At 39.7% G+C, this 19742-nt stretch overlaps 2 protein-coding genes and 1 long non-coding RNA gene across 4 annotated transcripts; 2 read left to right on the top strand and 1 right to left on the bottom strand.

Moving 5' to 3' along the window:
- Positions 1-1357: 1357 nt before the first annotated feature.
- On the top strand, positions 1358-5179 carry rnaset2 (ribonuclease T2). The gene is made up of 10 exons (XM_049718449.1): positions 1358-1521; positions 2071-2142; positions 2310-2364; positions 2668-2720; positions 3163-3220; positions 3316-3380; positions 3539-3652; positions 3743-3788; positions 4183-4257; positions 4346-5179. Exons 2-10 carry the CDS (start codon positions 2078-2080, stop codon positions 4484-4486), a joined length of 672 nt encoding a protein of 223 aa, XP_049574406.1. The 5' UTR covers positions 1358-1521; positions 2071-2077; the 3' UTR covers positions 4487-5179.
- Positions 5180-6210: 1031 nt separating this feature from the next.
- Positions 6211-16369, top strand: rps6ka2 (ribosomal protein S6 kinase, polypeptide 2). Of its 2 annotated transcripts, none has more exons than XM_049718422.1 (22): positions 6211-6337; positions 9066-9182; positions 9282-9363; positions 9521-9601; positions 9865-9944; positions 10102-10208; positions 10317-10354; positions 10441-10583; positions 10672-10742; positions 10945-11033; positions 11186-11250; positions 11919-12021; positions 12125-12270; positions 12345-12467; positions 12752-12841; positions 12944-13102; positions 13201-13362; positions 13438-13514; positions 13580-13697; positions 13791-13847; positions 14167-14247; positions 14541-16369. In XM_049718422.1, exons 3-22 carry the CDS (start codon positions 9333-9335, stop codon positions 14688-14690), a joined length of 1971 nt encoding a protein of 656 aa, XP_049574379.1. In that variant the 5' UTR covers positions 6211-6337; positions 9066-9182; positions 9282-9332; the 3' UTR covers positions 14691-16369. The 2 variants fall into 2 exon arrangements, with proteins under 2 accessions (XP_049574379.1, XP_049574378.1); XM_049718421.1 differs by lacking the exon at positions 6211-6337 and adding an exon at positions 6631-6772.
- On the bottom strand, positions 6643-14642 carry LOC125967387 (uncharacterized). Its single transcript, XR_007480721.1, has 7 exons — positions 14499-14642; positions 11088-11145; positions 10135-10201; positions 7778-7834; positions 7383-7500; positions 6956-7023; positions 6643-6790 (listed from the first exon to the last, which is right to left on the bottom strand). It is a non-coding gene; the product is annotated as an uncharacterized lncRNA (long non-coding RNA).
- Positions 16370-19742: the final 3373 nt, after the last annotated feature.

Below are 19742 nucleotides of genomic sequence, written 5' to 3'. Positions count from 1 at the left end.
ATATCCAATGCAATTTTAGTTGGGGGTCAAATATATGATCCAAGCTACGACTGCTTCAAACAAGTTAGTGAACTATAATGAAAATAAATGAGAGAATTCAGAGAAAAAAGTTTAAATATTACAAGAAAAAAGTCTCTAGATCTACATGTAGGCAGACATTTATGACTTTTTGTTTGTGAAATTGTGTATTTTTGCCTGAAATACAATAATGCAACTTAACTATTAATACTTTGATTCTTGCATATATATGTTTGTTTCGGCATTATTGCTATTTCCGTTTTGAAACATTATTTTCTGACATATGGTAATGGCAGCTACTGTACAGTATTTTTAATATACTGATGCCTAGCTACCGAAGTTGTTTTTTTTATAAACATTTCCATAAAACAAGAAAACACAACAAATTGTACAAAAAGAAAAGTCCTATTGCCTCCATTCAAATTTTGCGGTGCACCTTGACCTGGCTGACTGAGAATCTACAACACGCAGATGTAATGTGTCAAGTAACAATGACTTGGGCAATTATGGCATTAGGCCAACGTAATGCTGTAGTGTAGGCTGGGATCTTTCTACTGATTTGTCTTACTAGTGTGTTGCATGCTGAAGCTCAGCCAGTGCTTATTTATAAAACAAGCTACAGTTACAGCTTGCCCTATTCCTGACATGGTAAGTAACCTGTGAAAAAGACTTCACACGAGACTAATATCACTCATCACTAATTACCAATGGTCCAGATTTATTTTTGTTTACTTCATCTTGAACTATTGTAAAAAAAAAAAAAAAAAAAAAAAAAAAATCTAAATATGTGACAAGGTGAGATTAATTGACATCTCTAAATTGAGTCAAAAGGAGCCCCTGTTGGCTGGAACTGTGACAATAAAGCCCAGTTCTATTTTTGGCACATAATGTTGCTGGCAGACAGTGACAAGTTGGTAAGTCAAAGCTCTGTGGTAGCTGAGTGGTGGTAATTTTCTTCCAGTCCCTGCTGACAGATTGTAGCTCGGTGAATGTTTCCCTCTTTGTGCTCTCGTGACAAGCTTAATTTTTCGCATTAGATCATAATGACTCATTAATTTAATAAGAGCCCCATGGCAATTCCTACATTTAATCAAGCCTGTCTGATGAACATGAATTAGTGAAAGCGACCCATTAAATATAGTCAGTTGACCATCTGAATTGTGACACTGCAAAATACAATCATAAATTAAGCATACAAAACGCATTCGTACTTTAAAAACGTAGTTTGAGGGATGCAGCCCTTTTTTTTTTGGACAAAATTAGTGCAGATAATGTTACGTCCCCAGGCACTTTGCGGTACATAAAGGGAGTGACAAATGTATCACGTGACCATGAATGTGGTCACCGGCACTCGTGATTGGCTCAACCAGTAGGAGACGGAAGTACATGCAAAACGTAAACATCAACCGCACTCGTCCTGTGACAACATCTCTGTGTCGTACGCGAACATGAGCTGATAGAAATCGGCAACCTTCACAAAGCAATTTCCCAACATTGGAAAAAGTAAGTTGTTCCACGCGAAGCGTACTGGCTTTGCAGTGAGTCATCAAACGTTTCGATTTCATGCATTATGTATCTCGCATTTTGACATTGGACTTCGAACTTGAGCCGCTCTCGTAAATTCTGGGTAAAAGAACTACGTTATCGTCATGTCTGAGCACCGTTGTCTTTGTAAATGCAGAGAAACTGCTGATATTTGTTTAAACAAATGGTTAAAATAATAGATCCGTTTAGTACCAGCAGTTTTAGGGTTAGGTTAGGTTTAGGGTTATAACAATAATAATTATTATTGTTGTTGCAAATTGCGCAGCCCGTTTTCATTTGCAATATGTTCTTGTTGAGGAAAATAAAAGCGTAGTGCAAAGATTCAGTTATTGTTTATCAACAGATGTGAGTAAAGTAGCCAAAAATTGTGCTTAAGAGTAGTTACTTTGGAATAATAGGACTCAAGTAAACATTGTATTAATCAGTTTTAGCGTTTCCTTAGATGGTTGGTGTAGGAGCTGATAATCAGTGATCAACAATTATTCACAGTTTTTCTTGTATCTTTAGATTCAACATGAGTCTGAGGTATCCTCTTCTGTTCTGTCTGGCAGCAGTCTCTGCCTTTGCTATGTCACCCCCGTAAGTACAAGGGGGGGGGGGGGGATAACATGCACTGCATTCTTGTCTGTTAATGTTCAGTAAATTTATTAAGAATTGTCTCTGTGGCAATGCATTCTTGTCTGTTAATGTTCAGTAAATTTATTAAGAATTGTCTCTGTGGCATACATGTTTGATTTTTCCCGTAGACACATGTGGAACAAACTCATCCTCACCCACCACTGGCCCAACACTTTCTGTTCTGTGAGTTTCTTTCAGCCTTCTAGTAGTGCAAATCCATGAATCATTTACCTTTTTAATCTCAGCGGCAAATGTTGCTGATTTTTGATGGGCTTTTTTCCGCTGACTCGACTTTGAAGCTTGTGGGGTCATGTGACATTTCAGTCATGAGGCTGCTGTGCTTTTGATTGTGACACCATGCAGTCCAGAGGGTGCTGTTTTTCTTTCATCGGATAAATGTATCTTTGTATTGTTCTCTGTTAATTGTGAGGTTGCTATGAACGTGTAATGCAGGTGATGAGATCAGATGTTTGTGATAAATTTCAGGTGGAGGCCTGTCATCATCCTAACATCACCTACTGGACACTGCATGGACTCTGGTATGTGTGTGTGTCATAGAATGACTTCCTATGCCTGTAAATGGCCAATTTCTCATAATTATTATGCAGAAATATGACAAAAAAATGCATTAGTGCACTCTTCTCCTTTTCTAAGGTAATGAAATGCGTAGCGTGCGGCACTGTTGCGCTATTTTCGGGAATGTCTGCTGTACGCGCACTTGCTCCTTTTTTTTCTGCTCCTCTTATTTATTTATTGTTGTGTTATTTATTCATTATTTATTCAGCACGCTTTTGTTATACTTGTTTACTTGTTTGTCTGTTGTGAGCCATGTCTTGTCACCGTGGGATAGGGGGGAACGAAATTTCGGTTTCTTTGTGTGTCTTTGGCATGTGGAGAAATTGACAATAAAGCTGACTTTGACTTTTGACTTTGAAACCTTACACTGATGTGTCACATTAAATGTATGCTGTAATTTTGCAGGCCTAACAAAGGCATTCTTTGTAATGCATCATGGCATTTCAACACATCTGAAATACAGGTATTTTCTTTTCTTTTGTAAGTGTAACTACTACTACTACTACTAATAATAACAATAATAATAATGATGATAATAATACTCTTGTTTATTTTTAGGACTTGCTCCCAGACATGGACAAGTCTTGGCCTGACTTACTGAAACCTGCATCATCTGGATTTTGGTAAGAAGATCAGTAATTCAGTTAATAGTTCTTCTTTTAATCAAAATTCACCTATTGAAATGATTAACTTGGAGACAGTTCATCACCTCTGAAGTGTGTTTGGGTGTTTATGATTTGTTGTACTTCCGGAAAGTAAATGCTATATTCTATGGCTACAGGAAGTACGAATGGTCCAAACATGGCACATGTGCTGCCAAAGCACCTGCGCTTAACAGTCAACATAAATACTTCAGCAAAGCACTGGAACTGTACCATAAAGTGGACTTGAATAGGTACTGAAAACCTGCAGACTGCCAAAACACGTTTACAGTTAATTTGATAATGTCCACAGTATAATTCTATTTCTGTCTTTGTCATTGTAGTATCCTGAGGAAATTTGACATTATCCCATCTGAAAAATATTACAAAGTAAGTATTTCTGTTTACAGCATATTGTATTGGAATGCATCACATAGAGAGGTGTGGAACAATAATTGCCTGCAACTGTGATCCAAATTATCCAGTTTTCAGTAATTGGTCTTAGACTGTTTTATTTGCTACAAAATATACATCTTTGCTCATCTGCAGGTATTTTTGCCACTGACACATTGCGACAGCAAAACTATGAAATACTCTTCCACTCAATGACAGAAGCCACAATTAACCGTGCTTGTTGCCTTCCATACAACAGATTGATAACTAACCTTGGTTTGCAAAAACGTAAATTTGCGCGCAAATCGAGACTAGAGCATCATTATTGCAGTATGTACTCTATATTTGTGTTGTTTTTATTTGATGTGGGATGGCGTTTTTCATTTTGTAGTTTTCTCAACTTGAAGCAGTCATAGAAAACTTCTATGGCGTCACACCTAAGATACAATGTGTCCATCCATCTAAGGTATGAGCGTCTTAAATGGATGTTGGAATCTCTATAAATTTCTTTCACAGTGTGTTGAGTTCACCTCAGTATTTGATGTGTTTTCCAGAATGGCGATGTGCAGGTTTTGGCTCAGATCGAGATTTGTTTCAGCCCCGACTTCTCCCTCTTGGATTGTGAGAAAGAGATCTCTTCCTCTCCGTACAGTGTCTGTGATGAAGACGCACCAGTTTACTATCCACCTCTTTGAAAAGCAAACACTACAACACTACAGCGTTGACAAACCTATAGATACAGTACACAAAAATACTTTTACCGTTAACTGTACTGATGTCAAGCGAGTCACAATGCACACAGACTGAAATAGGAATGCTTACTCCAATTTATTGTCCTGCAATACTTGTAGTCAATACCAAAACGATTTCCATTTTTCATCTGTCTGTTTATAGGTTGAACCCATCTACTAATAAATCAATGAGCTTCCTTTTTTTCTTTATAATATCATCAATATAATTGTGCCACAGTATCTTTGTTTTTATTTTATTTTTGCACAAGTCTCATTTTGTTGAGTTACGTCTTTTCAGTATGTGAAAAATTGTTTTCATATCCAACCATGATCTATTTTAGGTTGTTTACACTAACAGTATTAAAATCTATGTCGTCGTCTTATATAGTAGACTGTGTTTGGCGAATGCAATGATTTAAGAGCAGCACGAATTAATGATGATTTAGTTTAGTGATATAAAATATGTTATTCTAGGACAGAGCAAGTTTATTGGAATCATACGCTACTGTTAGGATTGTAATGCAACTTTCAGGGAACAGCGTGCAGAAGAAAATTTGCTATGGTTCTCAGTTTATGGTGCCATTTTATTTTTAATGTAAATGCATAATGGGAAGTAATCATCAGAATATGTTGGATTTCAATAAAAAATATGATTCATTTTGTGTGTGAGTTTTGTCTTGTTACTGTACCAATTCTGCATCAATTCCTACGACTATGCACTAGCGGCTAGTGACTAGCCCCTTAATTGTGTGCACCAACACAACTTTTCAATAGGTTCAAGAAAAGTTACATTACCAGGAAAATAATGCTCAGTTTTGTTTAGCAATATCCCCAAAAAAAGTGCTTCTATTGTTAACGTAACCCTCAACGTATATGTGGTTATAGAGAATGGATGGATTTCTATTTTTGGTTACCTTGTAACAACATGAATGTCAAATTTAAGCATTGTCTTTGCAATGGCAGACTTGATGATTCCGCCTCTTGTGGATCTAATCTCATTAGATTGTTGTAGCAAGTGAGTAGCTGTATTGCGCTGATGCTGTATTTCAGCCTGTCTTTCTGCATGTATATTAATATTGTGATCTCCTTACAGAGCTTTAATCCTATCTATACAGAGACACCATGTCCATAATCCTGAATCTACTCCATACGACACAGCAGACTGCATCTTATGACTAACATTAGAGAAATGCCGTACAGTACTCTGCAGTATTTTTGGGTAGAATCTGAAACATGTTCAGAATTCATTTTGCTGTCTTTGGGTGAGGTAGGAAAAGATGTTATGAATTACAATCCCACATGGGGAAATACCATACCCTTCTCGGCCAAGGTTAATACTTTTTGCTGCTGGTCTGTTTTGTGGTAATGGTATTAACAATATCAAATTTAAAAAAATGGATTTTGCTTTGGTCACTTGACCCAGGTAGAGTGCAAAATTCATTCACAGCATAACCTCCCACCCCTTCTTATGCAACACTGCAGCTATGCAAAGCTGCTGATATGACAGATCCGTGCACGTACACGCGCACTGCCCCCCCCCCCCCCCCCCCAGGACAGCGCTGCATAATTCAATCAATCAGTATTGATTTGAAAGATCGATGTCATCCACAGCATGTCACATTTTTCCATTGGCTGTTCTGTTCCGACTTGTTTTCCCACATCCTGCTTTCAGAATCATTGCGCTCAATTTTTGCCTCCATCAGAGTGAGGTTAAATGAGAAAGGATGCGATGGGAGACAAACAAGGTGACACCACGTGATCTCGCCAGCTGTTGCTGCATGCTGTTGGGAGGAAGAGGGAAGCGGCAAGAGGAGGGTGAGGATCAACACACGCATGGGCAACTGATGTCAGGCTGCACCTCACCCCTTCTTACCCAACACTCGATTTAACCGGTTCACCTGTCCTTCATGCGCATAGAAAACGATACGGAAGCTCCGGGATAAACAGTAGGTGAGAAGGCGATTGCGGGTTGTATGGAAATAATGGCGAAATTCAAACGCCACATCGACCGCGTCATGACGGGACAAGCGGAGGAATCGCCTCGCTATTAGAGACACCATCAAATCCGATCGTCCGTGCGCGTTTACCTCCACACGGAGACATGTCCTTTGCGAAGGGAACAGATGCGCAGGTCTGATCGTTGCCATGGACACCAGCACGCGAAAATTCACTGTGAAGAGATGGTTTTCCATCTACCTGAAGAACAAGGCCGCCCGGAACAAGAACGCGACGGGATTCTGTCAGCTGGAGGTGGGTCACGTTTGTAGCCTGCAGGTGCAGTAAACCACGTTTTGATCAGAAAGCATCCCATAATACGTGACGTGCGCTCATGTGCATGCCAAAATTTATGAGGGAAAATAGAGGCCTGTCTGGGACAAATTGTACAATCGATTAGTGCATTGTTTAAATGGCTGTATTGTATTGTATACTTACATTGGTCATTTGTTTTAATGATCCAGCGACATATTTCCTGCTTCCTGTGCATTATAGAGCTTTTCAACCTAAAACATGGCAAAGTGAAGACATTTTCACTATTTGTGCAATTTCACACTGATCATATAATTGATGACAATGTGAACAAATTTAACAAGTTACTCAGCAATAGTTTGAAAATTCAAAAGTGTTTTTAAAATTTAACAAAACATCGTGTGCGTGTGCGCGCCCGTGTGTGTGTATAATATTACCATCAAAATGTGTAGGTATGTTGTAGATCATCTTAATGACATGAGCTCAAGGTGTTTACAATGTCCATTGTATGGCTGGATTTTTAAAAACGGTTATGCAGCATGGTAGTGCTGTGTGTCCTTTGGTTTGTTGTGGGATGGAATGTGGCGTGAGGTCACTGCTGCTGCTGTGTCACCAATGTCGTTGCCTGTCCGGGGGTCCAGGACACCTCAGCTGGCTACTGCTTTGCCCGAGAGAAAGGCAGGCGTCTTGGGAATGCACTCAGACAGATGAGCAAACCAGCGGGCAGGCGGCTTGATAGATGAATGGATTCAGACAGATTGATTCAGTGGATACCACGGCAAGGGTGGTCTATTTATAGCCCAAACAGATCAGAGCCGGACAGGGTGGCAGCATGTTGTTTAGCGGCTCACTTTGTATTTTGTTATATAAATAGATGAAAGACACTCATCTTCATCTATAACTGCTTCAAACAACAAAGCATATAGTTAATATTGTGCACTATTGCAAATGTTTTATATGCTGTTGTGAAAGCACTATATAAATAAAGATATTTACTCGTCCATTTACCTGCTAGGTTGTCGGTCAGTGTCAGTAAGTAATATGATGCTTGGATGATTCATGCACCTGCAAGAAAAGGCCAGAGAGGCAAATTTGCATTTACGAGAACAATACCAGGGTTTTAAAATTGTTTCTCCTTGGGCTCAAAGGATCCTGACATGAGCAAGCACTTCAGCAACAGTGGCTAAGCAACATGGCGGAAGCATTTAACAACAGCAACATGGGGCCACGGACTTACAGTATATATGAATGGGTTAATAATTGCTGAAGCCAGAGGTCAGCCATCTTATGTTGCCACTGTTACTGACAACCTCTTGTGATACACAGAAGTTAAGTTTCCTTTTTGCATATCATTTTGCCCTGATGGTCTTTGTAAGCGGCATGTTAGTCCATTTCGTCCATGCATGAGGCTGACAGCTGTGATCTGTAGTAGATGGTGATTGAGCTTATTTAGATGCTAAATAAAACATTTGTGTTGGGTCTATAGTTTCAAAAGTGTCTATCATCCATAACTGTTATGAGTTGTTTACCAAACACAAACATGCTTGGTTTTGCAATGTTTCTCCATTTTTAGCAATGTCTTTTTTGTGACTGGTAACTGTCAATTCCTTTTCATAAATACATACCAGGATCCATCAAAAAGTAATCCATCAAAATGGCATCCAGTTCAGCTTAAATGAATGTGCTATACTGCAGTTTGGCACATAATCATATGCTCGATTAAACTGACTGAATAAGCTGAAAAAAGGCTTTATGCTTCACCGCCTGTGTACATTTGAGGTCAATGGCCCTTGATGCATTATTGTTAGCTTTCACCTGGTAATGAAAATTCAAATGCATGTTGGTATTTCATTATGGCAGTCTTACGTTGGGGCTTCAATGTACTAGGTTTTTCCTTAAAGACATATTCTGATGCAAGGACACACTTAACACATTGATTCATTATCAGCGGGTTGGACCACACGCCTTTGCTCATCTTGATTATTTATCTTATCAACACATTTTTCAAAATTCTATGTCTCACCTTTGGAACTTGCACAATGTACTGGGAACTGTTACCGGTGCACAAAACAAGGTCTGTAAAATTCATGGCTGAATGATTTATGAGGAACACAAGAGCGCTGACCTTCAAACATCTTCAGCAGAAACTAACACCGACAAAACCTTGTAAATATGTTTCTGCATGAATTGGCCAAAACTTTTCTTCCAGTTTGCCCTTGAAATTAGTGCCGCTGCAATTCTGCTCCCATACTTCAACAGTAACAAAAATGGCTGCAATTCTGTTTCATTCTTCTAGGATGACAGCATACTCAAGGAGATAGACATCAGCCACCATGTTAAAGAAGGCTTTGAGAAAGCTGACCCGTCTCAGTTTCAGCTACTCAAGGTACTTGGACAGGGATCCTATGGAAAGGTACATATTGGAAATCTGACGTCTCAAACAACGCTCTACCACTCCATCAGTGATAATGTATTACTGACAACGCTGATGGATGAACTTGATCATTTTCAGGTATTTTTGGTGCGAAAGATCAGAGGGGTGGACCGAGGACAACTGTATGCAATGAAAGTCCTGAAAAAAGCCACACTTAAAGGTAGCGTTGCAAATGACTTCTGAAGGCCCTCTAGAAGTGATTTCAGTGATTTTTCTTCTAAAAGTATGAAATACATATATGTTTTTAAATCAAGTAAATGCAATGCAGATTTACCAGAAGGATGTTTATATCAAATCTCTTCATCTCTCCTTCCAAGTTCGAGATCGTGTGCGATCCAAGATGGAGAGAGACATTTTGGCAGAGGTCAACCACCCATTCATAGTCAAACTGCACTACGGTAAACTCTGTTTAATTCGCCAACCCAATGTTTCAAAGTGATATGTTTTACTCAAAGCTGTTACTTAACAAATTTACTACGTTGGAACAGGCTCACTTTTTCACCTTTTCAACTCTAAATACGTGCTGAGCAATAACACTGTGATTATCCTAAAGCCTTATCGCAGTTGTTAAGCCCCGATGTGTCATATCTGGTGTGTGTCTATGTGCGTGCGTGTGTGTGTGTGTGTGTGTATGTGTGTGTGTATGTGTGTGTGTGTGTAGCCTTCCAGACAGAAGGGAAGCTCTACCTAATCCTAGACTTCCTCCGTGGGGGAGACCTTTTCACTCGTCTATCAAAAGAGGTTAGTTTGGTATTTGTCAGGTTTAAACAATGTCAAGCCACGTTTGTGTAGAACACAGATTTAAGAAAGTTCCCAAGACTATACTGTAGCATATTTTCTCCCTGCAGTGTCACTGCGTTGGATGTTTTTTGATATGTCTATTCTTTTTTTCTTCCAGGTGATGTTTACAGAAGAGGATGTCAAGTTTTACCTTGCAGAATTGGCTTTGGCATTGGACCACTTGCACAGCTTGGGAATCATCTACAGGGACCTCAAACCTGAAAAGTATAAGCACATTTCTTTTGCTGTCTCAGCCAATGGACGTTATGTTTATGTGATTGCTCGGTCATTTATTTTTTTGATTGATGTATCAATTTTCATCTTTCTCGACAGCATTCTTCTGGATGAAGAAGGACATATAAAGATAACCGGTAAGTACATCCAAGTGTGCCTACCTTGAAGTTGTTGTTTTTTTCTTGCCCCTCCTTCTAAACGTAGACAATTTCTCTGCCACCAGACTTTGGTTTGAGTAAGGAAGCAATCGACCATGACAAAAGAGCGTATTCCTTCTGTGGAACCATAGAGTATATGGCTCCAGAGGTGGTGAACAGGAGGGGGCATACACAAAGTGCTGACTGGTGGTCATTTGGGGTATTAATGGTAATATTTGTTTGTTCTTTTAGCCCTCTTGTTGTACATTAGCACCAAGTGCAATTTGTTCTGAAGAGTATTCTTGTGGGTCTTGCAGTTTGAGATGCTGACAGGATCGTTGCCGTTCCAAGGAAAAGATCGTAAAGAAACAATGGCCCTTATTCTAAAGTAAGATTAAATCATCTTAGTCATTGAGCGTTTTTCTTAAGTAGTGATGCACTTAGTATTGTTTTCATTAGGGATGAGAATAAATTAGTTGATTAACTGACTGTCAATTGGTCTCGTAATAGAAGAGACAAAATGAAGCACACAAATGAAAAACATGACTTCATTTATGGAAAGTTGAATGTTTCTTTTTATGTTTTTGAAGGGCCAAATTGGGGATGCCACAGTTCCTTAGTCCTGAGGTGCAGAGTTTATTAAGAGCGCTCTTCAAGAGGAACCCTGCTAACCGTCTAGGTATTGTGTACATTAAAATCATTTAGACCTTATGTTATGATACTTTACATTTACCGTGTGATTTAGTCAAGGCTCCAGGTCTCGGTTGGATAGACTTCAACTCCCGGCAACCCTGGAAAAAAAAAACATTACAATAAATGTGTGATTCACAGGTGCAGGACCCGATGGGGTGGATGAAATCAAGAGTCATTGTTTTTTCGCATCGATCAAGTGGAATGTGAGTGCGCTGACATTTTAGTATGCAATGTTAAGACATGCAAATGTGTAAAATTGTATGATGCACGGTGACTTTAAAAACATTTTGTATATGATGACTACTATTTTTATATGATTCGTAGCTGTACACTACACCCCGCAGCTAAGAGCTGGCCACTAGACATCTAACAGAACCATTTACCTCCCATTTGTGCCAGTCCCCCAAATTATATTGTAACGTACTAATCCTATTAGCTTTAATGGCCATTCTAGTAGGGATGTTTGATCATCTGTGAGCGAGGTTATAACCTTATAAATCTCACCCAGCGAACTCTTTGCCGTCACAATTAGCATCACTAGATTGCACAATAAAGATAGTTTTATTTGACGTCTATTGTCGACCAACACTGAAACCAAGTGGCTGTGACAGTCAGGCACCCTTTATTCAGTTTAAGGCTCAGTGAGGTATTTTCTATTAAGTAGAGACACCTATAGGAAAAGTGAAGTATTACACTTTTTATTTTTACTAATTGAAGGGTGGTGGTATCAGGTGAGAATAAAATGAAATGTATTAAGAATATATATATATATATGTATAATAGAAACCCATTATACACTGTCATTTTCAATATTCAATTTCAGGGTCAAATGTGTCATTGTGATTCTAATTTAATTATTGTTTCATTTTAGAAATTGTACAGGAAAGAAATTCGGCCACCATTCAAACCAACCGTTGGAAGACCCGAGGACACTTTTCACTTTGACCCGGAGTTCACCTCCAGAACACCCACTGGTAACCACAAAACATACCTATGTAGTCACATTTTAAACCAAAATGAGTTAAAAACCAAGGTGTCTGCTTCTACATGTGGTCTTGTACATCTTTGCCAATGTAGACTCTCCTGGCATCCCACCCAGTGCAAACACACACCAGCTGTTCCGTGGTTTCAGTTTTGTTGCCACCAATCAAAGTCAAGAACCAAGTGTGGCCAACGTTCTACCTGCCCGCCAGGAGGGCAACACCATTAATCCGATTGCAAAGGTACACAATTAAGTCACACCATGACCCTCTCAATCTATTATTACAAATAATCATGCATGTGTGTGTGACTGTAGCATCTCCGAGGTGATGTGGCCTTCAGTGACATTTATGAGTTGAAGGAGGAATTAGGCCAGGCAAACAACTCAGTCTACAAGAGATGTCTTCATAGAGTGACCGCTGTGGAATATTCAGTGAAGGTAAACATAGGGTGGGAATTCAAAGGTGTGTGTATGTAACTATGCACAAAACATTTTCTTCTGAAAAACCATAACATGAATGTGTGACTGACAATCAAAGCATCAGTCTTTCACTTCCCACTAGAGGGTGCCAGCATACCACTTGTGGTAGCCATAATCATCGTCATTAGATTGTGGCCTTCGAAACCGCTTTTTACCATCACAAGAAATATATTTGCAGTATAATTAAATATGAATAAATTGTACTTTTTGTGGACATGCTGATGAGTGATTCTGATTTGCAGATTATTGAGAGAGGAAGGAAAGATCCATCTGAAGAGATTGAGATTCTTCTAAGATATGGACAGCATCCCAATATCAACACATTGAAGGACGTATGTGAAATCTGAATCTGAATTGACGCAACCTATAATTCAATTTTGGAGTTCTTTTTTCATTATTTTTACATTAATCTGTCTGCATGCTCCCATCTTTAGGTGTTTGATGATGGCCAACATGTGTACCTGGTTCAGAATTTGTTGAGAGGAGGTGAGCTGCTTGACAGAGTTTTGACCGTGCCAAATTTCATAGAGAAAGATGCATCCGACATCATCTGCACACTGACCAAGACTGTGGAGTATTTACATTCCCAGGGGGTAAGATTAATGCAACAGCTACAAAATATTGCTTGTTTGTTTCACTCCTGGGAGTGATTGTTCGAGAAAATTCAAAAATGATTATATGCCTTTTTCAGGTTGTGCATAGGGATCTGAAACCCAGCAACATTTGCTACTGTGATGACAGAGGACTCCCAGAATGCATCAGAATATGCGATTTTGGTTTTGCCAAACAGCTGCGAGCTGAAAATGGCTTACTGATGACCCCATGTTACACAGCAACGTTCATGGCACCGGAGGTAAAATTAAAATAAAGATATAGATGAAACCCTTGGGATTCTATGGGCATGCGTTTTTGTCTTTTTCGTGGGCAGGTTCTAAAGAAGCAGGGTTATGATGCTGCTTGTGACATTTGGAGCTTGGGAATCTTGCTGTACACCATGATTGCTGGGTAAGGTGACAAGTTCCTGCAGTGACTTCAGTGCCCCTAATCTCACTCTCCTATCTCCCCTTAAGTTTCAGTCCATTTGCCAGCAGTCATGAAGACTCAGCAGAGGAAATTCTCGCTCAAATTGGTTGTGGTAAATTCATCATCAGCGGAGGTAACTGGGACTTGGTGTCAGACGCTGCCAAGGTTTGTGCTTATTTTACATCCGTACACAAACACTGCTTCTATTTTGTGGGTCAATCCAACATAACTGTGAATGTGTCTGTATGTGTTCAACAGGATATTGTGACTAAGATGCTCCATGTTGACCCCCATCAGCGCCTGACTGCCCCTCAGGTAACTTGAATTTTTCACCTCAACCACTACCAAATAAAATGACAAGAAAAGACCATTTTAGAGCTGTATCAACAATCAACATTTCAATTACAAAATACTTCTCTTATAGTGAAGTCAATTCAGCATTACCTTTTAAAGTCAGATTATTTTTTTCTCAGGGGTATGCAAAGTGTATTATTCCCAATATTGTGACTGTTTAGTACATTTTGTAATATATAAAAAAGCACAGAAAATGATTTCTATTTCCTTTATCACAAATATGCATGTTTGTTAGTGTATGTATAAGGTGTTGGAATTACGATGAAACTTTTCTTTATAGGTCCTTCGCCATCCTTGGATTGTGGGGAGAGACCAACTCTCTGATAAAGTCCTCAAAAGACAAGATATGCTCACTGTTAAGGTAGTTCTTATTTTATGTCCTCTTATAACAGCTGAGACCCACTTCAAACATCAGCCCAGACAATATCAGTTTTTAGTATCAGCCTGATAATTAATGGCAAATACACAACTCATTTATAAATTTGTAAATCTGACTCTAATGTCTGTCTCACCAGCCATAGACCTCAAAAGCCAATTTACAGTCACAACTCAAACTATTGTGTCAATATGCAGATGCCATGTTTTTTGTGTCCGTTAGGTGACGCTGTTTACCATTTATTGATGTTTATTATGTGTCTTCCTTCCGTCCATCAGGGAGCGCTGTCCGCCACCTATTCAGCCTTGAGGCGTTGTACTCCAGCTCCGGTCCTAGAACCTGTTCAGTCCTCCAGCTTGGCTCAGCGGAGAGAAATGAAGAAAGTTGGGAGTACAGTCATTAATTCAGACCTTAAAGAAAAGGGGTAGATAAAGCAGTATAATATGATTTATAAATAATTCCCTAAGAATAACTCTTTCATGCTTGCCTCTGGAATTAGATGTCTAAAATTCTGGTTCCAAATACTATAGTTGCAGTGGCCTTTGTCAAATGTGCCAGTTTGCTCACAGTTGCCATTTTAAGAGAGGACACACACTGGACTCTTCATAAGGCACAAATGCATGCAAATGCCAATGCAAATGCACTGCGCTGCATACAAAGAGATGTTTCAAATATTTTGGATACTTTTCAGCTTCAGTATGCTATATGAGTGAGGAAATGATGTAGAACATCTTGTACCTCATATGTGTCCTGTGAAAGTATATTTCTAATAATTTAAACCAAATGACATTGGACAAACCATGCTTTAATAACATTGACAAACCAGTGTTAAAATACATATTTCCAAGGAAATCTCTTCAATGTGAATGTTTTACTATTGTTTGGTCTTGTATGGCTCAGTATTCAAACGTGTAGTGAGCTGCAGCTTAATCACCATCCATTTGGTTCAGTAGCTGACCTGATCTGATAGGCAAATCAATAAAAGTAGCCACTCAGCATTTCATGCTTACTTACTTCAATCCACACTCTTTGCTTCGTTAAATGTACGTATATATTTCAAAGTGAACTGAGTTAACGTCACCAGTGCAGTAACAACAAGCTCAAATCCTTTGATGGTGTATTTGTGGTTGTCCTCCTTAGCTGCAGCTTAGAACCTCTACAGTCCAAAACAAAAAGTAGTCACTCCTGTCTCATGGACCATGTAGCTGTGAAGGTATTACATTCATCCAACTGGTGTCGTGTTGCTTTATGACATTGTTACTCGGCTTACAAGTAGTCAGCATGGCTCGACAGCGAGCACCACATTCATAGCAAACCTTTTTAGAATGAACCAACCTGAAATTATTCTGTGATCAACGATTGCTGCCATTTAAGCTTCTGTTTGCTTGTAGCTTTGAAAGCCAAATAAATGAGTGTCCAACATTTCTATGTAAGATGCTAATTGCACGAGGTAAAATTGAAGCTGTTTTTGCAAATGAGTAGCACCCTTTGCTGTGCAGTGAAATGTAGTTCAATATTCACACAATAATCATCGCTCATAAATACAATCGTAGCGATACATCAATGCTGTTGTAGTCACATTTTCATTGTACATCCGTCAGACATAGTCGTAGGTACACCAGTGCAATCTAATGATATCTCACCGACCCCAAAAGGTGGACTAAAAATGTTTATGGTGGAAAAATATGATGAATAAAAATATTTATATATTCTTGGATTGGATGCCGTTAGATTGTGCCAGTTAGTGAATATAAGAATCTGAATGAAACAATTTGCACTGCACAGTTGAGTCAGGTAGCATAAAGTCGGGTACGACTGATATGTTTTATCAGTCAAAACATGTTTGAGGTAACGCTGTAAATATTGTTCATTTATTTAGGCTGCACATATGGTTGCACTAAATCACCTGGACGAGGTTCAGTTGTGTATAATGAATGATGTATAGTGAGGAGCAAGCATTGAGACTGTAAATATTGTGCGGGCAGAGTGTACATAGTATTATATTGTATCATTCATCCGTTTATGGGTGTAGATACCTGGCTAATCATCTAAATGGTTGGTTAACATGCCAAAGTTTTACAAATAAAAAATATGATTGCAAATAGTAGTATTTGTCTTAATTATGTCTCTTCATATGGATTTCTGTGTTTGTATGGCGAGTCTTACAGAACTAGGGATGGGCGAGTGCCGATACCAGGTGTTGGTGCTGATGTCAGTATCAACCATATTACAATCAGGAACTAGAAATAAAGAGATATTGAAAAATTGATATATATTTCTTACAACTTTAAGGAAATTGCTACATTGGTTTACAGTCTTGCATGTTCTCCCGGGCCCGCGTGGGTTTTCTCCGGGCACTCCGGTTTCCTCCCACATCCCAAAAACATGCTTGGCAGGCCGATTGAGCACTCCAAATTGTCCCTAGGTGTGAGTGTGAGTGCAAATGGTTGTTTGTCTCTGTGTGCCCTGCGATTGGCTAGCAACCGGTTCAGGGTGTCCCCCGCCTACTGCCCGATGACGGCTGGGATAGGCTCCGGCACACCCACGACCCCCGTGGGGACTAAGCGGTTCAGAAAATGGATGGATGGTTTACAGTCTATATGGCTCTCTTTAAAATAATACATCATTGTTTTAAACAATGCTAAATCCTACTCAACTGTTAAATTAAATAAAAAACTGAAAAATACCATCTGAGGAAGCAACCCTGCACACATGATTCAACTTATTATTTCTTTTTTTTTTTTTTTAATGGAAGGACATGTTTTCTGTCATGCAAATGTCATAATACCTCAAGTAAAATGATTGCATCATAAATAAAATAACTTTTACTTATTACTATGTTCGACACCTTTTAGCATGTGAAGCCACTAGATGGCAACCAGTAACACTCTCAGGGCCACATTTCATTTCCTTACAAAAGTTCTGTCTTCCCTGCCAAGATGCCTCCCAAAAAAGAAAAGAAGAAAGTCTTTAATTTGTATCAACCACCGGGCTCAAACTTGCTTCCATAAAAGCTTTTAGCGGGCTCTGAGTTGATGTGGCAGGTGGGTGTGGCTGGCTCATCAAGCCTGACATTTAAGTGCAGTAGTGCTCCAAGCGAACAGGAGTGGAGGATATGAGTAGATAGAGATGACAAGGCCCCCTGCGAGGATGATTGCAGTGGAGTGACAAGGGGAGAGCAAACAACAGAAGGTGTCGTCAGGCGAGGGAATGAAAGGCAAAGGAAGGGAAAAGGAGCTTGAAGAAAAACAAAAACTTTCAACCAGTAATTAATCCAAGCAATGCCTTTCATATTCTCGATGTTAATTCCATATTTATCTGACCGAATCTGGTTAAAGGTGCGCTTCACTTATATCGCTTTCTACTTTTAATGTCCTGAATCAAGTCCAAATCGTTTGTTTTTAGGATAGTTTTTGATAGTTATTTCTTAGCTATTTTTGATATTTATTAGTGTATATTTCTTAAAGTAAGCTACATAAAAGGAGAAGAGAAATGTTCTTGTAAATTCAGTGAATTTGTAAACAGTTCTTGAAATTAGCTAGCTCAATTAAGAAAATATAACGCATTTCCAAGGAAATACTTCTTACGTGGTAGAATGTTTGGTTTCTTTCTGGTTTGAAGACCTGTTGCAGTCTTTAAGCCCTTAATATTCTAGTGTAAATCTGGACAGTTACTCATTTTGACAGGGATGCAGATCCCACCACCTATGGCAGTGATACACACACACGCACGCACGCACGCACGCACACACACACACACACACACACACACACACACAGAAACAGTGCCACGAACATCCTGTGGCACTGAAGTCAGACCAGCCACTCGGACATTCACCGAATCAGACGTACAAATCTGCAACAGACGGATGGTGACAAAGAGATTATCACCGTGACAGGAGAAGTCTGTGCAGCTGTGGGTGGTGACGGAATCTACAGCGGGGTGGGGGTGGGGAACCTTAGTCTTTGTTCATCGTTACATCGGTTTCATCCATCACAACCAAATCCATGCTTGAAGTTATAGAAACAAGATGAGCCATCTACTGCAAATACATCGGTAGATACACCTGCACAACGTGGGTTCTCCGATTTTTGCCTTCACTCTCCACCATGCAAATTGCTGCAAGTAACAATGATATTATTTCATAGCCCAAGCACGGAAGCACTCACCAGTCAGAGGATAAGTGACATTTTGCAGAAAGTCAATTAATCTTTTCAGTGGGAAGGCCTCCTCACCCTTCCCTCCATCCACCTGGCTTAAAAGCTTCATTTGCCTCCTATGGAGAACAGATACAAACACCATTAGTGAGATGATAGCCGTATGGGGAAAGGAGCATCTCACAGTTGGATGAGCTGAGACACTATAGCCCACCTTCACACACACATCTCAAAAAGTGTCTGTGCAAAAATAGGCGACTACATCTTCCGCGTGGGCGACCTCAAAAAGGTTCTGACTTGATTATAAAAGGTGTGTAACTTTTAAAACGGAAGTCTGCTTGGAAGCGCTCTGAGGGGCGGCAGACAAGGTGGTCTTAAGTTAAGACTTGCAGTCTAGTGCAAAGCTTTTATGAGGGGAGACCATTATTTCAATATCTGAGCCCCCGCTCAGATCCCCCCCCCCCCCAACCTTCCGCATGTGTCACATGCGACCCCAGCTAGATAAATGGTACTCATGTGTGTTTACGTGCACACGTTTGGGCGTGTGAAATGCCACTGAGCATACAGGCTCTGCTCGACTGAGCTCGGCTGGCTATCGGAGCACAATTGGGGGTCTCCCTGTGTGAAACAGGTCAACACACATACACACACATAGAAACCAATAAGGAAGTTTGGATGAACACACATAAACCCTACAATATAATCAAAGACTATATGCAAATCCATTTTTTTGCAGAAGCATAGAAAGATGCTTGAATTGATTGCAGTATTTGTGTGGTTTTTGCTTGACATTTCAATTCCGGACTCCGGAGAAGTTTTTAAGTTGTTCACAAACAATGTATGGGCAAAGGTTTCTGGCATCCCCGCTGTCGTCAACACAGGGGGCTTTAGTTAGGTTAACAAAGTTGCAGCTGGAAGAAGGTCAAACTGGAGTGGTGGGCAGCGGGGAGCACAAGCAGGCTACGCCGGGCTGGAAAAATCAAGGGCTAGCCCAAAACATGAATGCTACTTCGCAACAAGTGCTTGGAAACTTGAAGGAAAGTTTAAGACACAGCTCAAAAATTCACACGAATATATTTTGTGTTACGTGTTCAGTGCATACCCAAGATCCTGAAAAATGTGCAATGCAGTCAAAAAAAGTACATAATTCATTATTTCCCACCACTGTGTAGGGAGATTTGATTTGAGGCATGTGCTAGCAGGTTTGCTCTCACGATGTGTAAACAAACATTTTGTCCTAGTTGGACCAAACAAATTTGGCATGATTCCATTGGTGCTGGTGGTGCATGCGTTTGGGCCACAGCGGTAAACATACAGTACACA

The sequence above is a fragment of the Syngnathus scovelli genome, chromosome 4, assembly GCF_024217435.2.
Source record: "Syngnathus scovelli strain Florida chromosome 4, RoL_Ssco_1.2, whole genome shotgun sequence".
Taxonomy (NCBI): Eukaryota; Metazoa; Chordata; class Actinopteri; order Syngnathiformes; family Syngnathidae; genus Syngnathus; species Syngnathus scovelli.
This window is presented reverse-complemented; position numbering and strand designations above follow the sequence as displayed.

Coding starts and splice junctions, on each gene's coding strand:
- rnaset2 (XM_049718449.1), top strand. CDS start 2,078: ATGAGTCTGAGGTATCCTCTTCTGTTCTGTCTGGCAGCAGTCTCTGCC. Junction 3,381..3,538: donor CCTGCATCATCTGGATTTTG/GTAAGAAGATCA, acceptor CTATGGCTACAG/GAAGTACGAATGGTCCAAAC. Junction 3,789..4,182: donor CATCTGAAAAATATTACAAA/GTAAGTATTTCT, acceptor TTCATTTTGTAG/TTTTCTCAACTTGAAGCAGT.
- rps6ka2 (XM_049718421.1), top strand. CDS start 6,668: ATGGACACCAGCACGCGAAAATTCACTGTGAAGAGATGGTTTTCCATC. Junction 12,842..12,943: donor ATATCAACACATTGAAGGAC/GTATGTGAAATC, acceptor TCCCATCTTTAG/GTGTTTGATGATGGCCAACA. Junction 13,363..13,437: donor CAACGTTCATGGCACCGGAG/GTAAAATTAAAA, acceptor TTTCGTGGGCAG/GTTCTAAAGAAGCAGGGTTA.